The sequence below is a fragment of the Hemitrygon akajei genome, chromosome 32 (assembly GCF_048418815.1).
Source record: "Hemitrygon akajei chromosome 32, sHemAka1.3, whole genome shotgun sequence".
In the NCBI taxonomy this organism is placed as follows: Eukaryota; Metazoa; Chordata; class Chondrichthyes; order Myliobatiformes; family Dasyatidae; genus Hemitrygon; species Hemitrygon akajei.
Window position 1 is genome coordinate 31,267,735 of NC_133155.1, and position 27,709 is coordinate 31,295,443.

General features: G+C 40.1%; 1 protein-coding gene across 7 annotated transcripts in view; it reads right to left on the minus strand.

The window, feature by feature from the left end:
* Positions 1-1,689: 1,689 nt before the first annotated feature.
* The window catches only part of LOC140719819 (thyroid hormone receptor-associated protein 3-like), a 115,761-nt gene continuing 89,741 nt past the window's right edge, over positions 1,690-27,709 (minus strand). For 4 of the 7 annotated variants that reach the window (XM_073034733.1, XM_073034735.1, XM_073034734.1 and 1 more), the window contains 9 exons: positions 21,302-22,297; positions 18,253-18,924; positions 17,010-17,182; positions 13,705-13,813; positions 11,962-12,046; positions 8,405-8,598; positions 7,728-7,923; positions 6,693-6,842; positions 1,690-4,332 (listed from right to left, as the gene is read on the minus strand). In XM_073034733.1, coding sequence (XP_072890834.1) covers positions 4,093-4,332; positions 6,693-6,842; positions 7,728-7,923; positions 8,405-8,598; positions 11,962-12,046; positions 13,705-13,813; positions 17,010-17,182; positions 18,253-18,924; positions 21,302-22,297 — 2,815 coding nt within the window. In that variant the 3' untranslated portion in view covers positions 1,690-4,092. The remainder of the gene's footprint in view (positions 4,333-6,692; positions 6,843-7,727; positions 7,924-8,404; positions 8,599-11,961; positions 12,047-13,704; positions 13,814-17,009; positions 17,183-18,252; positions 18,925-21,301; positions 22,298-27,709) is intronic. The other 3 variants (XM_073034736.1, XM_073034741.1, XM_073034740.1) reach the window with 3 other exon arrangements.

Genomic DNA, 27,709 nt, shown 5'->3' on the forward strand with positions numbered 1-27,709 from the left:
AGCTCTAAAATGTTAAAGCTGCTGCTATGGACAAGTTTGACAGACTGCTGTGCCCACACTTAATTAAGACGTGCATATCCAAATAAAATTTGTGTGCGATATTCAATTTACCTGTTCAGCTCGCTGTCAGCACTGAGCAACATTCCAGTTCCGCAAGCCACGTGTAACGCCGTTTATTAGAGCTCTCTCCAGGCATAAGACTATGTTTAGAAGGATATAATCTAAAGTTGCAATGCTGGGTGTTTCACATTTCGAACGAGTAAATTGAAATTTCAAACCAATTAAGTTTCATTGTGTGACCATGACCGTGGAAGAAGCCAAAGAATTGGCCAGGCACTAGATGAAAAGCTAAGAAAGAGCTAAGTTAGACAAATCACAGCTTTGAGCCTATTGCTTTTCATTACTGCTCTCGGAGATTCCATTTCATCGGGACTTGCACTCTTCTCCCTGCAGCTCTTCCTCCTGGCTGCTTTCTCTTTTTCAAACATTTTGTAGATTTATAGCACTGTTTGGAGGGAAAGGGTACTGCACACCAACACCTCATCCCAACTGTGAAGCATGGTGGAAAGAGCATCATGGTTTGAGGCTGCGTTGTTGCTTCAGGGCCTGGACAATTATTGAGGGAACATGAATTCAAAATTGAATCAAGACTCTTTCTTGACTCTTCAATGTCAGGCGAAGCTTAATAGAAAGTGGATGATGCAACAAGTCAATGATCTGAAAGAGTAAATCAACAACAGAATGGTTTAAAAAGACCTTTGGTGTTTTGCAATGAGTAAGTCAGAGTCCAGATGTTAACCCAATTTAGATGCTGTGGTATGACCTGAAGAGCGCTGTTCATGCAAGGTATCCCAGAAATATTGAAGTGAAATAGTTTTGTATGGAGGAATGGTCTAATGTTCCTCCTCGCCATTGTGCAAGCCTGATCAGCAGCTCCAAGAAACATTTGGTGGAGGTTATTGCTGCTAAAGGTGGTTCTACCAGTTATTAAATACCAAGGGTTCACGTACATTTCCTGCCTGGACGGTGATTGATTAAACAATGTGTTCAATAAAGACACGACAGTTGTCTCTCTCTATTATTGTGACTTAGATAAAGATCAGATCACATGTTAAGAGTAATTAATGCAGAAAACCAGGTAATGGCAAAGGGTTCACAAACTTTTACTTGCAAGTATAAATGCATTAGCTAAAGTTTGCTCTGGTTTCACTGCTTTGTTAATGCCCTGTAGTGCAGACCTTTCTACTGAACCACAATGGATGTTTGAGTTCATTGTCAACATCCCACAAAGCCAATACACCATTCTTTCATGCACACTCCCTTTTATGGAAGAGTACAGTCGATGTTTCAGGCCAAGACCCTTCAGCAGGACTGAAGGGTCTCACCCCAAAACGTCGACTGTACTTTTCCATAAATGCCGCCTGGCCTGCTGAGTTCCTGCAGCACTTTGTGGGTGTTGCTCTGATTTCCAGTATCTGCAGATTTTCTCGTTTGTAAGCTGTCAATGACCGTTCTCCAGCCCCCCCTGTATCCTCCACATAACTTGCATTCTGGCCCATCTTTACAAAGTAGTCAATCTTGTTTAAAATTCACTTGTTCCATCCATCCGAGTATCAGTATGGGTTATAATTACTCTTGAGTGTGAAAACTGTTGAGTCGAGGCAGTCAATAACACACACATACGACTGGTGACGCTGGCACAGAAGTTTAATTAAAATTTAACAATGCTTTAAACCTCAGCAAAAATCACGGTCTGAAGGAGGATTGGGGGACCAAGATGATGACAGTAGGCCGTTTTAGACAAGGAACATAACCACAGTAACAAAACAGAACACAAGTAATTGGAGAGATACAAATCTTGTTCAATTCTGGACAGGACTGACTTTTAACAATTCTTTTAGTGATAAGGCAGTTCAGCAAAAGTTTACAAAAATAGTGCAACCATCATACTCCTCCCATTTCATGTTCCCCTCCCCACAAAACTATTTACTTCTATTATGTATAAAAAAATTCAATATAGTTCCTGCAGCCGAGAGCATATCACTTTTTTTAATAATTTTTGATACATACATAAAAAGATACAAAATGAAGGGATTAAGCACAATGCATCAGAGAAGAACAGGGGAGGCTAGGCACAGAGTGGAGGTGAGACAGCTGATTGTCAATATAAAATGTATCTAAATGCTTATCCAACATCTGTTCAATAACATTAATTCCAAGATCAAAGCAACAAGTGAACTCGGACTAAAGAATTTCCCAATAACAAAAATTAAAAGGAATTTATATTTATGAATATTTGTATTGCTCCCGTGTTCCAGGTTGATAAGTTTTAAATTGGAGGAGGGAGGGCAGGAAATTGGGACAGGAGAATGGAGGATAGCAACAGGCAACACAACTTTAAAGCTATAGCATCCATTTGGGGTTTTGTACCCTGCAGGGATGAATTTTGATGCAATTGTATGAGGGAGGAGTATCAGAGTAGAGACAATTTGCTTGCAGTAGATGGGCAAATGAACTGCACAACTTAAGCTATAGATCTGCACAAGAATATTCTCACAAACACTTCTCATTTATTGAAAAGACTGCACATTCCAATTGACTTCATCTCTAATTTGTGCCATAAATCAGCAAACTAAACTGACGTTTGTAAAGATTAGCTTTTGTTTCATGTAGATATATTAATATTTTACAGACCTTTTATTTTGTGAAGGTTTTATGAACAGTTGAATCTCCCCAGTAATTTAAATCTTAATTCCTATTTTTTGTCTAGCCTCTCTCGACCCTTTCCAATTAACTTTGCTAACGGTGGGTAGAGGGAGGGGTGAGAAAGACCATGCCAAATATTAAAAGCTGATACAAACAGAGCCACATTTAAACCTTTTCTCATTTTTCAAATTATATTTTTTTCCACCCTACAACTTTTTTTTCCTCTCTCCAGTACCTTGCTCAAGGCCAACCATGTTCCCAAGCAGTACTGAAATACTCAGCTTTTCCAGCATGTGTTTGAGAACAAGAAACACTAGCTGAATCCCTAGCCAGTGATAAAACAACAAAGATAGGCCACAGTCAGAAGAGCACTGGCCTGGAACCAGCTGAATGAATAAACTTATTGAATTATCAAAAGTGTAATAAAATGAATTGTTTTAATTTCACCTATAGCACTTCGTAAGATAATTAACAGATTAGGGTTGAGGTACGGAGGTTTAAAGTGATCTTCCAGGGCATTTATGTCGTTAACTCGGACAATTCCCTACACGAACAATCAAAACAAATTCAGGGTGGTTCACACGTTTTTTCCTCAACACTACAAATAAACAGCGAGTTAGGCCCAAAATAAATTGCCAGTCGCTTTTTTTTATAAAAAAAACTAAAACAAAAATATAGAAACCACTCTTGCTGTCAATCACATTGGTAATAAAGCACAAGCCAAGCGTCGTAACCAAATATGGAGATGTGCAGGTCGCAAAAAAAAACAAGGAAATGAGGGAAGATCCACTATAAAGCTGCATCAAAAGTGAAAGTGTTTAAAAACCCATTAATGATAAAATAAGCATGCGGCAATATCTGGGGCTCAGAAAAATAACAATTTGGGAGAAATTTATTCTACATTGCAGAGTGCGACTTGTGGAGGGAGCTATTTAGCAGTACTTCTTCCTCCCCTTGTCAGTTTCACATTTTGCAGCAGATACCTATCACAAACTGAACCCAGTAGCTCAGGAAGGCTTGTGTACATCTGATATTACAAGTCGCACCGTCATACACTCTTCTATATCTCTAAATACATGGGGGGTGGGGAAATCACAGCCCCAGGGCAACCGGTGGCATGTGGATGTCCGCTAGTGTGGTATTACAACACAGGTACGACGCCTGCACTGCACTTTATATAGTAAGTTGCATTAAAGACAGATGTTTTTGGTCCTTTCATTCTCAAAAGGGTCCTATACCCTTACCCCCACCAAAACAAATAACCTACGACACTGTAAACCCTATCGAGATCTGGATAAAGAAATCTCTTGTAACTGATCCTAGTGATCAAATTCTATACTCAATTCAATGCACTGTTGTCATAGGGAGGGCCCAGTCCTTTTGCCACTACTGCTCTATCGCACCCAGACTTTTCTCCTCCTGGGCGGCGATGCCAGCAACTTGCCCATCCTCCTCTTCCTCTTCCTCCTCCACACCTTCCTGTCCACTGCCTTGATATTTGTCGTGTGTCCACTTGGGGCTGGTGTTGGACTTTTTGTACAGGAAACGGCCTCTCCCTCGCTGGAAGGCGCCGCGACCCCTTTTGTTTGCCCAGTAGTTATCCCCGTCTCCCTCACGGTCATCGTGCTGTAGAGGATCAGAACAGAAATAAAGTAGGACAGGGAGGCAGGGTGGAGGATACAGGGAGAAACATTGTATTACATGTAATTACCAGGCGTTTAATTCAATATATTCAGAGTCAATTTTTAGAGGTAAAACCTGCCACCTTGCAAAGCTAGGCTTAAAAACATCCTGCAAAGCTTAAAGATAATTGTATGGGGATGCAATCACCTCTCCAATGTCATGTAGCTGATAAATTTGCTCAGTAAACCTTCTCACAGTAGCTCTATTGGTAAAGCTCTCTTTACCGTGCCATCCTGAGAAGGTTGGAGACTCAAGTGTCACTCCAGAGAACATGGAAATCTAGAAGGGCACTTCAGTACTACTGAGAGAGCACCAGACTGTTTGTAAGTGGAATCCTCTGCAGTAGGCATTTAACCAAGAGGTTAAATTAAATCCCCTTCTCACAGGTAAAGGAAACCCCTCCCAACACTATTATCTGGAAAAACAAGGGAATTCTCTCAACATTCTAGTCAAGTTGCCGTGCAAGTTGATAGGTTGTCAAGAAAGCACGTGGTCTGTTGGTCTTCAGTAGCCAAGTAACTGAGCTCCAAGAGCCATGAGGCAATGTTGCAGCTCTATAAATTCCTGGCTAGACCACACTTGGAATAGTGTTCAGTTTGGTTGTCTCATAGGGACGATGTGGAAGCTTTAGAAAGGGTGCAGAGGAGGTTTACCAGATGATGCTGCCCGGATTAGAGAACCCATTTTATGAGGATAGGCTGAGCAAACTAGGGTTTTACTCTTTGCAGCAAAGTAGGATGAGCAGCGGCTGGATGGAGGTGTAGAAGATGGTGAGAAGGACAGATTGAGTGGATAGCTGAGACTTCCTCCCCGGGCAGACATGGCTAATACAAAGGGATAGTATGGGGGGGGGGGGGGGGAGAGAGAGAGTCACAGGTCAGTGTTGGGTGCATGGAACACCCTGCCAAGGGTGCTGGTAGAGGCAGATACATTAGAGAGATTTAAGAGGCTTTCAGATAGGCACATTGATGAAAGATAAATTGAGGGTTTTGTAGGAGGGAAGGGTTAGATTGATCTTAGAGTGTATTATAAGGTCAGCACAACATCGTGGACTGAAGGGCTTGTACTGTACTATAGTGTTCTTTGTTCTTGTTACAGATTATCTGGCCTTACAGCAAAGCTAGTTGCATGACTGCGCTGGCAACAGTGGCTGCACTGGAAATTTACTTCAGCTGATAAGCCGAAGTGCTTTTCGCGAGATGATAGAAGATAATGAACAGACAGAAGTTCCCAAAAAGGAAGCCCAAGAGAATCAACAGGCAGCTGATAAAGGAGATTGATGGTTTGTTACTGTAAATGATGTCTGTATTCTCTAATCTAGTAGCATTAAATGAACACTGCTGTAAATTTAAAGGCTCTTGCTAAGTGCCAAGTCTGCTTTAGTTTTAGTCACTGCCTCTTCCCATTAGCTCCTAAACAGATTGGTGCTCTCTTGTCTGCACATCACAGGGCCACGATCACCTTAGTATAAATCAAGTGGGATTGTAAGGCAATTGATATGAAATTAAATTCAATTGCTCTCTAAGCAACAGAATAACCCATTCTTGTCTGTCTCCACTCTGTCAAACTAAAAGGGCAATTCAATATTTATAATTTCTGTCCCTGTGAAGCTATTCAGTGTCCCTTCCAACCTCCAGTGTACAATGCATTACAGATCTTTGAACAAAGGTCAGCAGTCTAAAACGGAGATGGACAATCAGCAGAAAACTCTGGATGGAAGCATCTTAGCCCTGATGGATAGACCAAGAATCAAAATGAATTGCTGTAGCACATGAGCACATGACCAATATGGTCAGGACTTGGGTCATTGCAAACATTTCTAAGCAAGAATAAGGTGCTTCCATCTAGAATAAGTCACAGATCCATATCCTTTAACAATTTTGCCTGATAAAGATCTACCTGTCTGGATTTTGAAGTTTTTGAATGACCCCTGGCCTCAATAACCTTCTAGAAATGAGTCGGGTTTCCACATGCCCACCACTCTTCTGGGGCAGGAAGTGCTTCTTGGTGTTAATTTTGAAGAGCTTTAGCCTAGTGTGTCCCATTTGCTCTGTAACTAATAATTTAGGGCTACACTATTTAGCAGTGACTTCTGAAAACACAAAAACAACAAACCTGTCAAAGTCCTGCTCTGTAAACATGCAACACCTGCAGGTTCAACTTGCTGAGCCACTGCAGAAGTCAGGATATCTGCTCAGTCTTTCACTGTTTAAAAAGCTGCTGGATATTGATACCATTCCCCTCAGAACTGATTGAACGAGGCACTGAGTCAGCTCTGCGCCTGGATGCTTGTGGACACGTACCAGGTAGTATTTTTTGCTTTTTGGCGTGTACTCGGGATCCCAGTCCTCTTCACGGGGTCGCTTTTGGAAAGTTGGGTTACCGGGATTACTGCTATTGCTGGGACCAGGAAACGCTCCCCTGCCATATCCTCTTCCTCTTATTCTGAACTGCTGTATTAGCATAAAAAGGAAGGTGTGACTAGGATAGGTATTCAATGTCAATGAGTTACATTTTCAGACCTTGATGCAAACTACCAGTGAGAGAGAATGGAATTTACTTAACAAACTGAAGCAACAAGAGTATGGGAGACCTTCTCACACTAACTTGACAGTACATCTCCCACCCAAAACCTCCCATTTCATAAAACTGCTCTCACTTGCAGAAAGGCTCACTACACTCTCAAGCATTGCTTTAATGCAGCAGCTTGACACTTGAGAGAGCAAGAGATTGAGAGAACACAGAGTCTTAAGTGTGGAAGACCAGAGATAAATAGAAAATAAACCCCAAAGCCCTCTTCCTAAAACCGCTCATAACTTCATTTCAATTCTCTGTGTAAATTTGGAGCAAGTACCATACAAGCAGTAGGTCTGAGATGAGCAATCAACAGAAACTCTGGATGGAAGCATCTTAACCTTGATATCCAAGATCACTTATTTCAAGAAATCAAAATGAAACTCCGTGCCACAGTATCAATACAGAGTTAGGACTTGGGTCAATGCCGTAGAGTAATTGTTTCCATTCAAGAATGAGGTGTTTCCAACCAGAATCATTTGAAGACAGCCAACTGCAACCCTGAGGTTTAGAACAGGAAGAACAGGAATCAGATTTCTACATGACATTTAATAACTCTCAAAGTACTTCAGTGGCAGGCTGCAGTACCTCTTAGCCAGATTACAAGCACAAAGGAAATAATAATTTGAACACAAACTCAGTCATCCTAAAGCCGAGAATTACAAAAAGCAGTTGCCCATTTTGTCCAAAGACTAGAAATCAGGGAAGATAAATGCTCGAGTGCTGACTGCAGGAAGCAGCATCAGTTTTCAGGTTCTGCTTACAAAAACTCCACGTGCTCTGCCTCGTGTTGATGGGCCTGTGAACTCTCTTGTTCCAAGGCGAGCTTTGTTAAAACCAGGAGAGGGCTCTTCACGGCCCACCCCCTCTTCCCTTTCATCTTTTCCCTCTTGCGATGGAGAGGAGGAGGAAGATGAGGAACTTGACGAGCTGGACCTTGCTCTAGTTTTCTTGCGTTTCCTGTTCAAAGTCACAAAAAAAACACAATTGTTATTGTAGACCCATGCTCCACTAATACCTCAATCATGATCTGAGGGGTCTGTAACCTCACTTGTACTCTGTCTCAATGTCCGGTCACTGATGGGATGCTACATAACTGCCACACTAGCAACATGGTAGGGATGCAAAAAGTCATGATCTTCCTTTGATTTCAAATATAGCATTCCACTAATGAACATGACAGCAGAAAGAATATTTGAAAAGCAATGCAGAGTCACAACTTAAAGAATAGAGTGAATCTACCTATCTGCAGAATCTCGTGTTTGTCTTGACAAGGGAGTTCACTTAAGAATTTACAAAACAATAAAACAGAACATCAAAAGCATGACAAAGTATTGCAGATACATGCTACTATTCACTACCAGAAAAGGCCCATTAAGCAATGGAGAGGAGGATCTGAGCACAGACTGGATCCATTGCAATGAGGGAAATGAAACATTACCTTTGCTTTTTCGATTCCTTATAAGCTTTAGGAACTTTTCCGGATTTTTCCTTTGAGCGCTCACGTGAATGGCTTGAATCTCTTGAATCTTTGGAACTATCTTTTTTATGCTCTCCTTCCTTGCTTTTATATTTTCTACGTTGCTCAATATCTTGGCGCAGGTCATCCAGTTCATCCCTTAATTTTCCTTCTCCCTGTTGTGTTCAATATAAAAATGAGAAGCAGATTTAAAATGGGCTCCAGGTGAAGGAGGCTGAAGAACCCAGGCCTCTTCAGGAGATATTGTGGATCTGTGTGTCCACCACTTATTTATAATGCAATGTATTAACCTGGCTTCAAAGTCCTTCTCACAGCACTGCTGCAGTACACTTGGAAAATGTGGGCACACACAAAAGAACTGGAATTGCTTGGAATGCTGCAAATCATATGGCTTTAACTCCCATTTGATTTTTTTTAAATTAACTTAACCTCATCCAATTTAACCATTTTAAGTGCTGGACAATCTCCAGTTTCTGTATTTCAGGTGCAATCACATATCACAATGCAAGTACGAGGGCTGGAATCTGTATCATTAATTACCATTTCCCTATGCCTTCTTTCTCCCTGAACTCTGTTGCTTTACAAATGCTTCTTGGGGGAGGGTCGGGGAGAAGAGAGAGGGAATAATGGTTGACAGCAAGTTTGAACCCCTGCTGTCTTGAAGGAAAGAATTTATAAAGGTATTAACTGACCTCTGTAGACAAGATCAAGACAAAATACATTCCAACACCTTGTAGTCAGACCCACACCATTTCTGCTCGCTCAACTATCTACTGCCTTCTTTATTATCTATCCATTTCTACTCCCATAGCTGGGAGGAAGGAAAGGTGGCTTAAACCTGTGTCTTGGCTTGACACCTCCTCAGTTTATTATCACATTTCTCCCCCCCCCCCCATTCAAGGATCCCATCAATCTCATCCTAACCTTTCACAAACTCAGGCTCTGGTGGGTAGACAGAAAAGACCAAAATAACACTGCAGATCCCCTGCCTCATATTTTCACCATCAGATGCCCATGAATGAGGACTGAGGAAGGCTGTTAACGAAACTGAATCGAAGCAGCATCCTGTTAAAACATGTAACTGTTGTAAACACACTGGTACACTCAGGTGGGAAGGGGAAAGAAATAATAATTGATTAAATAGTCAGGAGCTGGAGATAAAAATAACTTCAATTATTGAAAAAGATCACAGTCCATTGCAATGAATGGTGACTGAAGCAGTTGTATCAGTTTCCATTAGTGAGGAAGAAGAGGGTGGATAAATTACAATTTGGATCAGATCAGATGGGCTGAGTGGTATTTTCCTGGTGTTAAATCCTATTCTTCCCCCAAAATTGATAGTCAAGTCCTAGTGACACTGAGATGCTCATTTCACTAGTTTGCACAGTAAATGTCAGTCTCAGAAATAAAGCAACTGACATAGGAGTTAATGTTAACCACATCTCTGCAGCTCGTGTAGTCATCAATACAGCTCTTACAAGTTTCTTTCATAACCATAGTGGAAAGCAAATGGACAGTACTAACTATAGAGTTTCACCTCTATGCACGGTGATCTACATCCTATTCTGCCGGGGCAGGACAGTTTGCCATAACGCTGTTGAGTAGACACTGTCACTCAAACTGCTCATTCTCAGCAATCTGTTTACAGCTGTGTGCAATCAGAAAATGACTCACTGACCACACTGCTAATAAATAACAACCAGCTCCTAATAAGGTCTTGGAGCTCTGACTGCTTTAGAAAAACCTCCACTGTGTAAGTGTGAAGGTTACACTTACAATGTTCTGTCACAATTAACGCTGTTCTTTGCAAATGACAGAAGACCTTTGGCATAAAAGTAAACCTGGCCCAAAAGTACTGGAACGAATAGCACATTTGCACATCTGGAAAATAATTCTGGTACAAATGACAGCTTGCAGGTTCCACCCACCTCTGTATTTCAGGCTGTATGCTGACACATGTTTAAAATATGAGTTCAAGACTGTGTAGCCAGCATTTCCCCTTTCTCCTTACGCTGCTGACATGTACTGAGAATGATTTCTCTAACAGCCTTTTGGTACCTACTGCATGCCTCGATCATGAACATCACTGCATTGGTCAGTTCTAGGAAGAAGTACAGGCTTTGAACCAACAGAAGGAAATATAAATATTAGAGTGAGCTTTACAAGTTATGGAATGGTCTAGAATTAAACCTCCTAGAACATAGCAAGATCAAGTAGGAGAGAAACGCAAGCAAATGAATAGCTAGAATTTGTTCCATGAACAGCATGTCATTGAGAGCTCTTCTGAGCATTTCATTTGTTAGCTACAAGCATTGTTGGACACAGAAACCCACGACAATCATGTGCAGATTCATTATCAAATTATGAAGTGCAAGTGTACAGGAGGTCAGAACTCAGCAATTCCATACAATTGTAATCGAGTTAAGCCCATCATCCTTGCCAAATAAAATCTCTCTCTGCTAGTACAGACAGTTGAATCCTGGTAAGTTCAGGTTGTGTGGCAAGTCTCCACAAGGAGTAGAGAACAGTGCACATACAGTGAACCAAACCAAATTGATCGGTCAGTTTTGATTTTTTTTAAAATTTAAAAATATAAATTACAGTAGTATATATGTTTTCTATTAACTGTTACTAAAACTTTTAATAATTTTGGATTGGGAAAGAGCTGTAGATAACTACACAATGTATTCACAAAACTTATTTATGAATCTGTTATAAAGGTATCCCAATAATATCGTTTTTATTATCACCTTCCTCTAATATTTATATTGCATAGTAAGAGCACTAGTTGTTTATAAAATCACTTCACTCTTTCAGTCTGGCTCAATCACTAGGCCCGGGAGTCAGAATGGACCCTTGCTTCATATGGAATTAAATATCTCAGAATCTCTTTAAATGCATATGTGAATGGCATTAAAAACAAAAAAACATCAATTCTAAATTCCCATTAAAGTTAAAATACATAAAAAGGCACTGGAAGCAGCCAGTGTCCTAGACTCATTTGCTCATTTTCTAATTAATTAGACATCAGAAATGAGTACAAATATCCTAACACTATATAAGGGATGACAAAACAGAATTTTGAAAATGTCAACTACATTTGAAAGAATTAAAATTTTCTTCAGAAAAAAATCCAAAATACTTACAGCTCAGTCAGTAAAGGAGTTTTCCTGCATCAGTCACTCGTACTTTTTTATATTTTTGCATTTTTCTAAAGATTTTTTTTTCCAAAAATGTCTCCCAGTGTCTCAATCTCACCTCAACAGGCTCTGACAGCATCTGCCATACTTTTAAGCACGTCACAGAGGTGAGGATTAATTTAATAAATTAAACACTTTGCAGCTCAGTTTTTTTTTAGAACAATTGTTTTGGGGCCTTAAAAGAAAAACACAAACTTATGATAGGAGAAACTTCAAACAAAAATCAAGTTATTTGCATTACACAGATATTACCCAACATCCATGCATTAAAAGCACAAAACACATCATTAGTAAAATTATAACTTAATACCAAGTTACCTTATAGCTGCTCTCTTTCGGATTCTTTATTTCATCACGCAGATGCATACGTTTCTTTAGAGCACTGGGTGAAATATCAATCCGCCTTGAAAATTGGAAATCATCAGAATAAATAACCAAAGAGCAGAGTCCTTAAAGATCTAGCAATTAAATTTAGAGGGTGCAAGGCATGGAAAAAAAACCCTTCTGCTTTGCAGGGAATGTGCACAAAAGAATAGTCATTTACTATTTCAAGTAATCAATGATTTCTCCAAGGTCCGGTACAGCAGAGCCAGGTGAAGAGTAAAACTGCTTAAATACTATGCCCAAGACTGAATCTCTATTGCATTCTCACTCTTTTATTTCTCCCACAGGCCACTTCTTGACTGGTGGGAAAAACTTGTTAAAACATTTAGGAATAACTTTGCACTGAACCCATTCTGAACTAAAAGTCCACATCAACTGTTCAAATTTTATATTCAATCTTCCAGAAAGAACTGTTTTATTTTAACATTCTGGTTGAATTCAAATTCATTCCTAAGAGTGAAAGGATAATCTTGTCCTTTGATTCTCTCCTTTAATTTAACCAAAGCAAATACATTTAGTCAACTAAAATATTAAGTGGGAGAAGCAGGGTTTGCATACTAATTTGAGAAAATAGGAAAGCCCTCCTCATTTCTTGGGGCTGCATTACTGAATGGTATGTAGGGCCCACGTCACAGGATCAGAAAAAGCTGCAGAGGTTTGCAAACCAAGCCAGTTCCATCATGGGCAATAGCCTCCCCAACATTAAAGACATCTTCAAAAGGTGATGCCTCAAAAAGGCAGCATCCATTGTTAAGGCCCCCATCACCAAAACCGTGCTCTTCTTATTAGTGCCATCAGAGAGGAGGTAAAGGAGCCTGAAGACACACACACAATGTTTTAGAAACACTTCTTCCCCTCCGCCATCAGATTTCTGAACATTCAATAAACAAACCAATGAACACTAGCTCACTATTTTGCTCTCTTTTTGCATTACTTATTTATTTTTATATTTCTTATTGTAATTTATATATTTTTATAAATGTATTGCATTGCAATGCTGCTGCAAAGCAAATTTCACAGCATATGCCAGTGATGTTAAACTTGTTTCTTATTCTTCCACCCAGGCAGCCAAACTTTGATAAAATGGCAGTGAATCTCTGAAATTTTTTGGTGATTGTATACAAAAACAAGCCAACAAACACATGGAGCACTCTCGCTCTTCTTCAAACACTTTGAAATGTTCTCTCTACAACAAATAGGGCAGTTTAATGTCTTGGCTGAAACATGACATTTCTGACAGCGTAACAATGTATCAATACATGATTGTCACCCCAAAATTTGTTCATTAATTTCAAAAGCAGGACCTGACTGCCCAAGAGATGAAGATGTTCAGTCAAATCCTAAATATTGGGGTTTAAATGAGAACTTTAGGCCCTCTCACCTTTTAGCCTAGGCTATAGAGTTGAAAACTGACGATGTCAGTGAAGAACAGTGGTGAAAAATCATGGAAACGCTCGAATATGAGTAATCTTAAAAGACAGCATGCATCTTATGGAAAAAAAATGTCGAAAAAGTCAAAAATCCAGGAGGTATTCAAGGTTGGAATTTTCACTAAAAGAATGTTCCAGGGTTAACAACTGACAAGAGTTGAATATCAGGATCTGAACTTGAATCTCTTTTTTGATAGACTGCCGAAGGTTTGCTAATACCCTACTGGCAAAAAAGGAAACTAGGTACCTATGAATTTCTGGGCTCTTCTGCCTGGGAACTTCCTGCTCAGCTGTTCTCCTTTGGTACATTGTAAAACGTTCATTTAATGTGACTCCTGCTGATTTGAAGTAATGCTCTGTTGATGTCAAAAAGAAGAAATATGATGTTGTTAGATATGTATAATGGAATAGAGTGCAATAAATCCCCATATCTTAAAGAACATGTACCACCTGATAGATAAGGATCATCATCCAAGCAAAATTGAACATTAAATGCAGTTTCTCACATTGTATCTGTTCGTATATCACGTCCGAAAAACCATCCTGAAGCAATTTTCATGAATACCCAAAATGTCCTTTAATGTTGCCATTTCCAAGTTTCTGAATCATCACATCACAAGAGACACACATTCATTCCAACAGTCTCAGCTTCGTCACTGCAAGGAATTCATTGCAACAGGTGCGTGCCCAGAAAGACTGGAACTTGATTCCAAGAGACTCCTGAAGCTTCTTTGTAGGTGGCTCGAGTGCAACACTGATCAGGTTTTCTTGACCAGGCATTCACTTTACGTACTTGTAGAATAAGATGTCCTAATTACTTTAAAACCTATTTGGTTTTCAGTCAAAGGTTATTATTGAAAGACAAATTACAAAACAATCATGGTTAAATAACTGGTACAACTGCTGGCTATCTGATCTTCCACAAATATTGAAAGGAAAAGGAAACACTTTTTCTCTGGTCCATCTTCCCTCATGATTACCCTTTTACTTTCCCAAGTTTCGATATCTTTACGTTAAGTTGAACTTCATATTCCTATTCACTTGCATTTAATTTATTCTTGCTTAATGCATTCAATCTCATGGACTCAAATCCCTTTCAGCTTTCATCAACTCTGCTTATGATGACCAGAGGGCACAGATTCTTGCTGATATAAAAAAATTATTAGACTACCTTGAAGCCGAGCAGAACACACTGTAGTGACAGCATTCAGTGGAAATACTGCCAGTTAAAATGACTTTCACTCAACAGTAATCGTGTAGTAGATTAAGGGTTGAACCATCCACTGAGGGGAACCACATTTTGGATTTCTTGAAGGTCAGTATTCAGAATATTCACTGTAACGTAGATGCTGTTACTTTAATAAAGGATCTGTCATCAATGAGAGCATCTAGCAATCTCATCCAGGTGATAAGGCTGCAAATCTTCTTTAAATATTTAACTCTTTGGTAGTTATCAGCACAATGAACAATTTAGCTATAGTGATGAAGCAGTAAAATGCCATGAATTCAGTCAGCAGCCAAAGTTACCCGCACCATCTTATCCTATAACAAGACGCCATGAAATGTCCTGCAAAGCTCCAGAGTTATTACGTTCCAGATATAAATCACTAGTTGGTAAAAGCTTATGCCACACGTGACTGGATTTCCATTGAGTCATATCTATACACAAATAGGAAAATAAGTAGACATGTTAACCATCAGTTCCAGATACCTATTCCCAACCTTTTTGGGCAAAAAGCAGCACCCATAATAACTGCATGCAACAAATTTAAAACACATAGAGACTGCTACAAACAATATTTAAAAGGAATTTTCCTGCATCAGATGGCCAATAAAAGGACCTCTCTAAAATATCATCTGTAAATTGTTTGTTTGAAGCTGCCAAACACAGTGAATGTCTCAAAGTTAAAACAGTATTATGGATTAAATAGAATTATTGTTTTTTTTAAGCACAAATTTGTTTATAGTATTGATGCCCAAAAATTGTACTTTTGAACACTGGACCATAAAAATATTTCCAAATGTCATGGAAGCTAACGTTATTCACTGATCAAATAGACATCGTACATCCTGCAAAGTATGTGATGAAACCAATAAGCCACATTGCACACTGCTGTCTTGAAAATGCATACCAAGGAGACTGACAGTCCAGGCGTTATTAGAACTCAGCTGTTGACTTTCAATATCCAACTTCAGCTTTTAATTACTTTAGCTACACCAAATTAAAAAAGAAATTCTGAAAAATAATGGGAGCGCAGTGATCCACAAAGATTTAATGTAATGGGAAAGAACACTGCAGTTTCTTGGGTGGGCAGCAAATGTGAAGGGGTTTAGTTTGTTTGAGTCTGTACAAAGTAGATGGGAAGGACTTTACTTATTTGATTCTAGAAATAGGAACGAAGCACGGAAATGTTTCTTATGTCTTTCTATCCACTGATATTTTATACTAAGAGCGAGAATGGAAACTCATTTCCTAAAGGAGTAAGCAAATTTTAAAAAGTTACTGTATTTGAGGGAATACTTCAATAGAAATTCAATTCTCTTTCTAAAATCTTTATTCAGCTCTCTTTGATACAGTCAGCTGAATAACACAGCAAGTATATTCAGTAGATATCACAATACCACAAACATTTAACATTAAAACTGAAATCTTGCTTATGACATTATTAGACCGGCTCAGCATATCCCAAACTGCCCTGATTATAACTCAAATCCCCATCATAGATTAACCTATTGTTAAAGATGATTAAGTGATTTCATCAAGCCCCAAGATGGATACATGAACTTGCACAGCAAAATCCATCTATACAAATACTTGATAATGACAGAGGTGATGCAAACAGATTTCAAAAAGATGAGTCTGAAGAAATACACTTATCACAAAGAGCTGTAACTTATTTCTCTGGAGAATGTTGAGAAGCGATTTCAGATAGTTCTTTGAAACTGAATGGCTTGACAGGAAAATGTGGTACTGGTGCTACTTCCAACAAAACTAAAGGCTAAAATAAATATGGGCAATAATAAATCCAATAAAAATCAATCAGAAATAAAACATTTACTTATAGAACCATGGGAATATAGAACTTGCAAATAGGACGAGATGAAAACTAAAGATGTACAGTGCCCACTGTCATCCTCTCAATTAATATCAGGAGACAAGGGTATACAAAATATTAATATGACATAGAAATCAGATACTAACAAAAGATAAGCCATTAATTTACAGCTATTAAACTGTAAACTGTTTCAGCAACCAGAATCATCTTCTGGAATTAATTTGCTGGTACTGTTTTATGGCATCATGGGTGACCATGCATCATAGCTAGAAGAAAATGAACTAATTAAGCCCTTTTTTGTAACTGTTACACAACTAACATTACAGCAATGTTCCAAGACAAATAATGAGTGAGTTTCTGTATTAGCTTTCAGAATTTCAACATGTTACTTGGCTACAATGGACCATACAAAGAAAAAGAAGGAACGTAAACAAAGTCCATGTGTGCCTCACTAAGGAGAAAGCAAATAAGCAGCTAGCTGCTGTTATTATCTTACCTTTCACGTGGTGAACCAAAGTTACAATGTGCTGAGCAAATATCTCTGAGGGACTACGTCGCGCCTGGGCCATCTGAATGTGCTGGAAGATGGAACGGAACTCTTGATCTTTTTTAGGTTTGTGAACAAGGTCACGACAAAGGCGTCGTTCATGGGTCAGGATGTTGGTAGAGCTAGAATGATGACATAAAGAGAAGGCTTTCATGAAAGACATTCCTTTTGTCTCAGCGCATTCAACATAGCAAGTGACTCATTCATTCCATCAATCCATAATTTTTGCACAATTTTGACCTCTGTTGTGCACCAGTATCTCAAAGATAAGTCAACAGGTTTGCTAATGTATAGCTGAACACAGATACTGATTGATAGCTACCATTTTCCGGTCAATGCTGATGGAGGTGTTGAGGTAGCACGGCAGGAAGAGAAATAACTCTAAGCTGGTGCCCACTTTGATATGTTGCCTTCAAACCCAAGAAAGAGCTGTTGCTTTCCACAAAGACCATGCATAAACTGCAGCAATTGTTCATGATCTAGATATATTAAAAAAACTCAAGCATGAACAAGCAAGCAATGGTTTATATGAACACATATCAAGGAAGTGCTGACTCCTTGAATCAGGTATTAGAAAGATGGATGAGAGTCTGAATAAACAGTATTTTTGCTAGCATATTAGGTTGCACATTTAGTGGGGATCTATAGCGTATCAGATGGATGGCTAGTCCCATTGTGTGGAACCAATGTTATTTAAATTTTATGTAACTGACTAAGTTCAATGACAAATTACACAAAGCTGAGCCAAGCCTTCTGTTATCTATTGATTATTTGTGTGTGTCATCTCTAAATGACAATTTTACCTCAAAGAACCAAGTTGATGCTGTGGACATTTTCACTGGTGGGAAATCTAGATTGATGAGAGTCTTGAGATAAAGGATTGGCCATTGGAGAAAGATGATTTTTCCTCTGAAGGTCATGAAATTTTGGAACTCTACACCTAGAAATGCAGCAGATGCTGAATTCTTGGGTATATACAAGACTGACAATGGGAGATTTTTTTTTTAGAGCACTCAAGAGGACTGGTGATCAGGTGGCAAGGTGGAGTTGATGCCAGTGACCAGATCAGCCACGATCTTACTGAATGATAGTCCAGTCTTAAAGGACGTATGACCTCCTCCAACCCTATTCCAGTTCTTAACACCACATATTCCCATGATGAAATAATTATGGAACACAAGCCAATTCTTACCCAATAACATCATCGCCAAACTGCAAGGAATCCATTTTCAGTGTCACCTCTGTAGGACGATGAGCTGCTTTGAGTATTGGCGGGCTCTCCTCCAGAGAAGTGACATCTTCCTGCTCTTTGGACTCAGAGCTCTTCCTTGGAGGAAGAGGACTATCTGCTCGGCCTGCCTTATATTTTGATGTTTTCATAGGTGATACCTCTCGGTATCTGTTCCCATCTGCTTTCTTTGTTTGAAAGCGGTCCTCTTTTTTAAATCTCTCGGGTATTGTTTCCTCATCCTCCACATTCTCCACCTCCCTAAACTTCTCCTTGGAGATGGCCATCTGCTTAAAGAAATTTACTTCTTCCCGTTTGCGTGACCTATCATTCTCATCATCATCATCTTCCTCCTCCTCATCCTCCTCATCATACCTCTCCTGAGTTTTACTTGCGATTAATTTGCTCCTGTATTTGGGCTCATCCTCGTATCCATATTCCTTTTGGTTCTTGGACGGGTATTCTTTGGCATGTTCCTCCACTGCCTCTTCATCATAACTAAATTTGTGACGAATATCAGATTTCGAAAGTTTGTCAAACTCCTCTGAAACTCCGCCCTTGAACCGCTTTGGAGATTGGCTGCTACGGTTGCCTTTCTCTGGAATATTTTTCACATGGAATTCCGTTTTCACCACACTGCAAGCAGAAAGCCTTTCGTAAGAACTGGCCTGGACTCTTGCTTTCTTTTTCTAAATCTATTCCCTCCTGCTCCTTTTCTCTTCTATCCATCCTATCCTGCATTAACCTTTTAGCATTCTATTCAGCTATAAACTATGGTTACAGGTGAAAAAAATACAAACAAAAACAGAGAGAAAATAAATAAATTATACCATCTAGCTTCTTTCTTAAACAAAAGACTTTATAACATAGGACCACCTCAAAGGTTGGAGCAAGAGCTCAATTGGAGTTTCAATTTAGAGATTTTCCAAAAAGATGTTTACGTCAAGTGCTCACACTCAAAATATGAGATAAACAGGTTGAAAAGAATGAGGAATATTATGTGCTGATCAAGTAATAACAACTTAGGGATTTAAAAAAGGAAGAAAGGGTAAGACAATGGCTTAGGAGAAAGTTTCATGTTTGAGCTAAACTAAAGAAACATGTTTTATCCTCATTTAATAAGATTCAGTAATAGACCCAACGAGGATTTAAAGGAAGATATCCTACCCAAGTTCTAGCTAGGTAATAATGCAAACAGATCAATAGTGCATGCTTTTCCTTTTGGTCGTTTATCATGTCACAATCCAGTAAGTAGGGAACAGTGCCTCGCTGGTCGTAAAGAGCCCACAGACAGGCTTCCACAGAAAGAAATAGGAGGAAGCTGAGAAGCAAAATCCACTGTTACACATAGCATTAGAGCAAGAACATTTCAGCAAGTAGCCAACTTTGAAAACATTTTACCCAAATATACAGCAATAGATTACTGAAAGAGCATTTCAGAATCAGTTTGACCAATAACAGTGACTTAAAGGTTTGTATTAGACAGGGTCTCTATATAACAGCCATTTGTGATCTACCCTAGTCTGTATGAAATACCCCAAAATTGTTTTTAAATGGATGTAGGGGAAGTACTCTGTATGTGGGAGTGTGCCCTTTAGCACACATTGCCATCTGCAAATGTGCCCTTAGTAAGTTGGACCCACACTTAAATAGATGCTACCATCTCTATTGGTAGCGAGTTCCAACCACTCTGGAGAAGAAAAAACATTTCCCTCAAATTCTCTTTATAACTCCTTCCTCTCACCTTTATGGTCTCTTCTTTTTGATACCATGAGCAAGACGCTTAGTCTAATTCCCTATCCAAGCTTCTTATAATTTTTGATACTTCCAAAAGGGTATACAGGGCAGTTTGTTTCATGCTGAGATAAACTAATGCAGGCTATCAATCCTCTATCCTGAACTGAAGTCTTCTAATCCAGGTGATGTCCCGGTGAACCTCCTCTGACTCTCTCCAATGCAACCACATCTCTCCTGTAGTGTAGTGATCAGAATCCATTGACCTAATTGTAAAGTTGCAACATAATGTCCCAACTCTTACATTCTATGCCTCAACCAAGCATGTCACATGTCTCTTCACACCCAAGTGAACGAGCTGTGTTGCCACTTCCACAGAACTAGGGACTTGAATCTCAAGGTCACTGTTCACCAACATTTACTGTACGTCCAATCCCCGCTTTGTTTCTTAAAGTTTCACCTTCCATCCTTATTCTGCTGCAGCCTTAGACAATCTTTCTCACTATTCATAACCCCACCAACTTTCATGTCATCTGCATGTGTGTTATGGAGCCATGTACAAAAATTGTCATCCTTTCATTTTTTGACCACCTCACATGCGAAGCTCAAATGCAAGCTGGTTTTATACGTGTAATAACTGCTGGGAAAATGTGTCTCGAGTACCAGATGGAGAGTGGTATGACCTTACACTACCAGACAGACCTCAAAACATTATTTTAAAATGAGATACATTTTATTCCAGGCCATTAAACAAGTCTGATTCTGGAATGCTCTTTACTTCACCAAACATCTAATTCTACAACATACCCAAAGTTTTAAACAAAAGGAGTACTGACTGTATTCATGGAAGAGAAAAAGAACAGCCCACATCAGAACAACTACCAGCCTTGCCAAGCAAGCTAGGTCACAAAGGATTAACACAATTAAAGCGCATATTATAATTGAAAAGCTCTTCTTGCAGGATGATCTGACAGCCACTTGACCAATCATACCTTTTCAAATATTAAAGTGTTAGCAAACCATTCTTCTGTGATCCACTGGAACACAGAACTGATGGACTACAATGCTACTGCTAAATTTGTTAACTAGTTATTAGCTGGTTCTTCCAGTGCCTATGCCCAAGAAGATATTTCAACATATCAATGAATGCTAAAAATGACTCAATAAAAAGACTCACTATTGTAAAATGCAATTTATTTTCCACTTGTATCTAGTCTAGTATTTTCAAACACTTTCATATGCTGGCTAATTTAAAGATAATCAAGAACTTAATACTGACCTTTTTGGAACATACCTCTTTAGATATGAAGGGATAGTTGGGGCCGGCTGTTCCGCAAATAAGCCAGTCATTCCTGATCTTGCTTCCTCTTTCTGTGCATTGCCCTGTGCAAGACTCGTCAGTGGCGGACTCCTCTGAGGAGGGCTGTGATTGCCCGACGTTTGACGAGGCAGGCTACGAACTGAAGAACTGAGTGATGGCGGGCTCTGGTGAGACGTATTCGCCCTGGTTGGGCTGCGGCCCTGGGGGCTCATCTGCGAGGGGCTCCCGGGTGGTGAAGTATGGCGGGCCACGCTCGACTGCGGAGGGCTCTGCTGGCTTGGGCTGGAATGCAAAGGTGAACTGGTCTTCAGCACCACAGTAGAGCGTGGGGCAGGGCTAGGGTGCTTGGGACTGGCATCATAGGCAGTCAGGCCTTTCCATGAATCACCACGTTTGGGGGCCGGACCAGTGGCTGCCTCAGAGCTACCGTTCCCGGTCTGGCCATCCTCAGGGGACCGCTTCTGCTGCTCTTCAGACTCCTGGGCAGGCAGCTGGGAGGCAGCCGCCTCCTTCTGGGATGACTTATTTTTCTTGCTCCGCCGTTTAGGGGAGGCAGAGCGACTGCGGTGAGGAGAGGAGCGAGATCTGGACGAGGATGACCTGCGTGACCTGCTGGACGATGACTTATCAGTGTACCTGGAGCGGCTCCTGGACCTCGGCGACACGGACCTCCGCTTGGGTGACCGAGAGCGGGACCGGCCTCGCCGAGGGCTGTAAGTTGACCGGTAGTTGTGCCAGTTGGGCCGATAGTTACCGTAATGGTTGTAGTTTCCGTAGTTGCCGTAGCCACCACGGTTGTTCCAGTTGCCCCTGGGGTAGTAGCCTCGTCCTCGACGCTGAATGAAAGGTCGCCTGTAACCTCGATGTGCTCGAAACTCCCGAGGCTGGTACTCGCGCTGATAATTCCTCTCCCGGTTATGAGTCGGAGAATACGACCTGGAACGAGACCTAGGGCTGCAGAAGCAAAAACAGAAATATACAGAAAATGTTAACGTATGGTGTGAATTAAATCTGTTTCTTTTTAATTCTCTGGTGGCTGATGCAATAACTATTGAAAGGCAGGAAGTACAGAAGCCACCAGGTTCAACAGCTGGGAATGACAGATCAGCAAGTAATCAAGTAACAGCTACTTTTCTACAACCATCAAGTTCCTGAACTGACCTATTCAACCTAATCTTACTTGTATCTCTTGCACTCAACTGTTTCTTTTCTTGCAGTAATATCATGTTTTGGCCATTTTTAAGTATAATTTAATGATTTTATAAGGTGTGTTGTCTGTACCTATGGGCCTTTGTTATTGCTGTAATTTTTTCCACTGCACCTGTACCTCACCATACTTGTGCACATAACAATGAATCTGACTTGACTTGTACCTGTAGTATGATGATTTATCCCAAAGAGGCAAGAGAACACAGATGCTGGGATGCGTAGCAATAACAAACAGCTGAAGAGACTCAGTGAGGCATTATCATGGAGGCAGAGACGGTTAACGTTTCAGGTCAAGACCCTGATATAGGGTCTCACCCCAAACGTTGACCATTCTTTGCCTCCATTGATGGTGCCTGGCCCAACACGTTCCTCCAGCAGTTTGCCTTTAGCTAATCATTCACCAAGATATTTCAGAGTACTAAAACTTTTCATACCAAGGAGAACATGTTACCAAAAGATTATTAAAAGAATGGTTTAAAACAAAGGCATTCAGGACAGAATTCTAGAAATTAGGCCCAGATATCTGAGGGTCTGGCTGACAATGGGGAGGGGGGCATGGGAAAAGGAGTTCAGAGGAAGCTGAATTGGAGAATTACAGCATCAGAAGGAAGTACATATAGAGGAGGCTGCAGACATAACTTGAAGATTTTGATTTCCTCTCCCTTTCAGTAATAATAATTCAATTGTCTAGACACTCAATGAAATATTTCAGTACTCATTTCCACTGATCATTCCCTTGCTTTTTTCTCCCTTCACTATAAGATTAAAGACTCCATGTGGGTGGGGTGTGAAATTACTGTAACACAAAGGGTGCATGGAAGTTCTTGGGTGTTCTTGTCAGCAAAATAGGGTAAATATACTCTGCCAGTGGGACACTTATGCAAACTGCTACACTGCCTTTGCATGAGTCTCCAGCAGGGGTCACTTGACAGCAATCTATGCTTGTTGATGTTTCACGCCAGAGGTCAGGGAAATGGAGCTGAACTGAAGCAGCTCAGAGCTGGGCAGCAGTCAGAGGCAAAGGTCTGTCATCTAGAAATCTATGGGGCTGATGATGATTAATGCCAGACTTTTCAAATGATTCTCAAAGTAAGAGAAACTAATCACACTACAGTCATCACACTATTGCTGATAGAGCACTGAACCACAATGTCACTAATCAGCCTAGATAACATACTGCTCCAAACAACACATCAGTTTTATTGAAATTTTGCAAAATATCATGAAGTCTCATTTCTAATAAGGCTCCATAGTACTGTGCAAAATTAATAAGTTTTTAGGTGAACCAATCAGTGTCAGCTTCTCAGATGAGATTCATACTCCATGTGAAAAAAGAATTAAAATGGCACTAATATTTTTTTCTACTTCTAAGTGATAGTTTATAGGCTGAGATCAGTACAGTGTAGAGTGAGCAGGATAATTGGGAGAAGATCAAAGTTACAGTTACTCTGTCTGCAAAGTGGAGCCATGGATCTTGTCGTAAAACATCCATGGAACTGCAGGATTGTACTCATCTCTGCAGCATTTCAGATGCCACACCCTTCATGTCAACCAGACGGCTTCACCCCAGTTCGGCAAAAACTATTTCTCTGCCACAGAACTCCTTGTATGTTCATTTATCGCCACCGGCAGAAATATGCATTCATTCACCACAGAAGTTTGGCATAACTGACATGGCGCAGTAAAGGCACCAGATCCTGACCAAGAGAGGTGTCTGCATGGAGTATGCAAGTAGGTCTCCTCTAATTGGCCCATTTCACATTTCCTCCAAGTGCCAAAGACATGCAAAAGGCCTCCGTCAATCAGCACTAGTGTGTTGCCAAGTGACAACTCATGGGGGGGAGGGGGAGGGGAGGGGAGGGGAAGGAGGAAATCTGAAGATAATCTATCCTGTCTTTTTCTACTTTACAACCATGAGAGAGACTGAGGAGCAGGTTAGATTCCTGAGGGCAGAGGGAGGAGCAGAGCTTGTCAGAATAGGGGCAGGAGTGGGGTGACTGGGCAACTGGGGCAAAGATGGTGAGTGGGCATCATCAGATGGAGAGCAGCAGCTGGGAATGATAGATCAGCAAGTAATCAAGATGGGGTTAGACAAAAACCTATCAGGCGGAATGAGCAAATTTTTCCCCCCATTAACTGTAAACCTGTAAATACTGTGAACTATTGTTTGTCATTATCAGAAATATCAGTAAGCGCAAATAAAAGACATACCCTGTAAAACATTCACTATTTTGGAAGCCGTAATGCAGGCTTTGAAAGCAAAGTAAATGCAATAGTTCTCTTATAACTCAATCTCAACAGTGATTTTTTACTGCAGTACTAGCTCAGATTTGCTTCAAGAAACAACTGAATATTTATAACAGCCTGTTATAAATATTTGGATGGATTTCATTTGCAGAAATTAAATTTAATAGTGTATTTAATGAGACTATCAGATGCTTAGTCATGTGTATCCTTCCAAAACTTTCCCTAAATGTACAGGAAACACATAATATTAATTTTGTCAATGAGTCATTTCCTCACCCAGCAGGGCTGAGGAATTAGAACCATAGAACGCTACAGCACAGAAAACAAGCCATTCGGACCTTCGAGTCTATGCTGAAACTTTATTCCTTTAGTCCCATTGACCTGCACCCAGTCCATAACCCTCCAGACCTCTCCCATCCATGTATCTACCCAATTAAATAGAACCATAGAAATTCTGGGTTGGGTGGCTTTTAAATGTGACAGCCAAAATTAAAGTCCTGATACAGGGTCTCAACCCGAAAAGTCAACAGTCGTCTTTCCCCTACAGATGCTGCTCAATCTGCCGAGTCCTTCCAGCTACTTTTTGCTGCATCAATTTAAAACAGGCATCTTACAGGACTGTGAATTAAAATATTGCTTGTCTCAATTATACTCCTCTTGGTCCATTCAGACTAGTGAAGCAGACACAGTGCTAGCCAGAAAGTCCTAGAATACTCAGCAGGTAAAGCCGCATCTGTGGGAAGAGAAAGAGGAAGAAAATGGAGCTGGAAAAGAGAGCTTGAATATGCCCAATTGAGATGCCTGGTGCCATGGACAGAAATGCTAGTGTAGTGGTTAGTGTAACACTATTCTGGCACCAGCGACCCAGGTTCAAACTCGGTGCTGTCTGTAAGCAGGTCATATGTTCTCCCCATGACCATGTGCGTGGGTGTCCTTTGGGTACTCCAATTCCTCCCACATTCCAAGTTAGTACGTTACTTTGCTCTAATTTGTTGGGCCAGAAGGGTCTGTTACCATGCTTATTGTCGAAACAAAGTAGACAAAAGTTCATTAAGTTGCAAGGAGGGTGGAGAGGAGAGGCGGCTTTAATACTATCAAACCAGGATGACAGGTAAGCTGTTTACAAGATTATCTGATTGATGAGTCGATGCCAGCAGGTGGAGCACGAGACATAGACAAAAGACTTCAATTTAAGAAATGTAAAGCAGGAAGACAGACTTAAGACTCCAGGGGAAAAAAGGTGGTAAACAAACAAAACACAAGCAAAGCAATAGAGCTACTACATAGGAAGTTATGTTTCAATTCAGGAGCTTCAGGATTTACACAAGCTGCTCTTGTCTGCAAACAGCAGGTATTAAAGGAAAACTGTTCTAGAATACAACCGTATACAAATAATACAACAGCTTTAAGAAGATTATAATGCATAATCTTGGCCTTTAGAAAACTTTGGAACAATAAAAGAATCCTGAACTGGTCAACATAGTGAAACTACTCCCTGTTAGCAGACAGGGTCAGCAGCACTTTTCCAAGCAAAGGACTATGTAACACTGGAAATCTATATCCCTAGAAACGTGTGGGCCTCAACACAGATAACAATGGAAACTGCGCAAAATGGAAGAAACAGGTGAAAGAGAATGTGGTACAGTCAATGTCTAACTCAACGGTGGAATAGGCCACAAAGTTGAATAGCTCACTCATGTTTTAATAGTCAAATGAATGACTCCATTGTCTGTAAAAAAGGTAGGATTTACCCTTTGATCCCCTCTTGTGTTACAATATGCTTGCTGGGTGATACAGGTCTTGATAAGTGGACTAGCAGATTGATAGATGCTAGTGTCACTGAGTGGTGTGACAACTGGATGTGCCTCAGCCATCGCCTATTGCTCAAAAATTTTCATCCAAAAAAATAAATTCAATGGTTCAGTTAAAAAAACATTACTCGAGGAACAAGTAGTTTCTTCAAATGTATGGCTAAATTGTACATCAAAACTGAAGTTCAAATTTATTATTCAAGTACGTATGCTACCCTGAAATTAATTTTATTGCAGGCATTTACAGAAAGAGAAATACAACACAATCTATGAAAACCACACATAAACTGCGATTAATAATCAATTAGCAAAAGACAAACTGTGCAAATAAAAATAAATTATACTGAGGACAAGAGTTGTAAAAGAGTTCTTGAAAAAGAGTCTGTGGTCCGTAGAATCAGTGCAGAGTCGTGGTGAGTGAAGTTATGCATGCCAGTTCAGTAACCTGATGTTTGTAGGGGCACAATCATTGCTGAACCTGGTGGGGTCTTTCTTGTGGTAGCGCTCCATGTAAATGTACTCAGCAAGGTGGAGCGGGCTTTGCCTACGACAAACTGGGCTGTATCCACCACCTTCTGTAACCAAACATACCCGTACAATTTGTGTTTCAAATTTTTGACCACTGCTGAGTTAACTGAGGCACTTCTTCTAACTAATTTTAAATTGGCTTTATTGGCCCCAATTAAAGAGGGTAAAAATATCAAGGTTATCAAACTAATGACCATTGCCCAGAAATTCTAACTTTAATATTAAAAATTCCATATAAATGTGAACAGTAATAGAATGGTTGTGGATCTGTAAGGGGTCTGGATAAAGGATCTAGAAACAAATTTATTTGCCACTATGACAGCTGCTGAATCCATATTTGATTCATTAAATCTGCAATAACAACTGTAAACCACTGGTCTGCTACAAGAACGACCATCTGGTTCATTAATGGCCTTTGGTGAAGGAAATCCAATGTTCTTATCTGCTCTAGACTACAGATAACCTCATTAATATGGTTGATACTCAACTGCATTCAATACTAGCCAGGGGAAGAGCAATAAATTATGATGTATCTCATGAGGCTATATACAGAAAAGGAACCTAAAAGTCA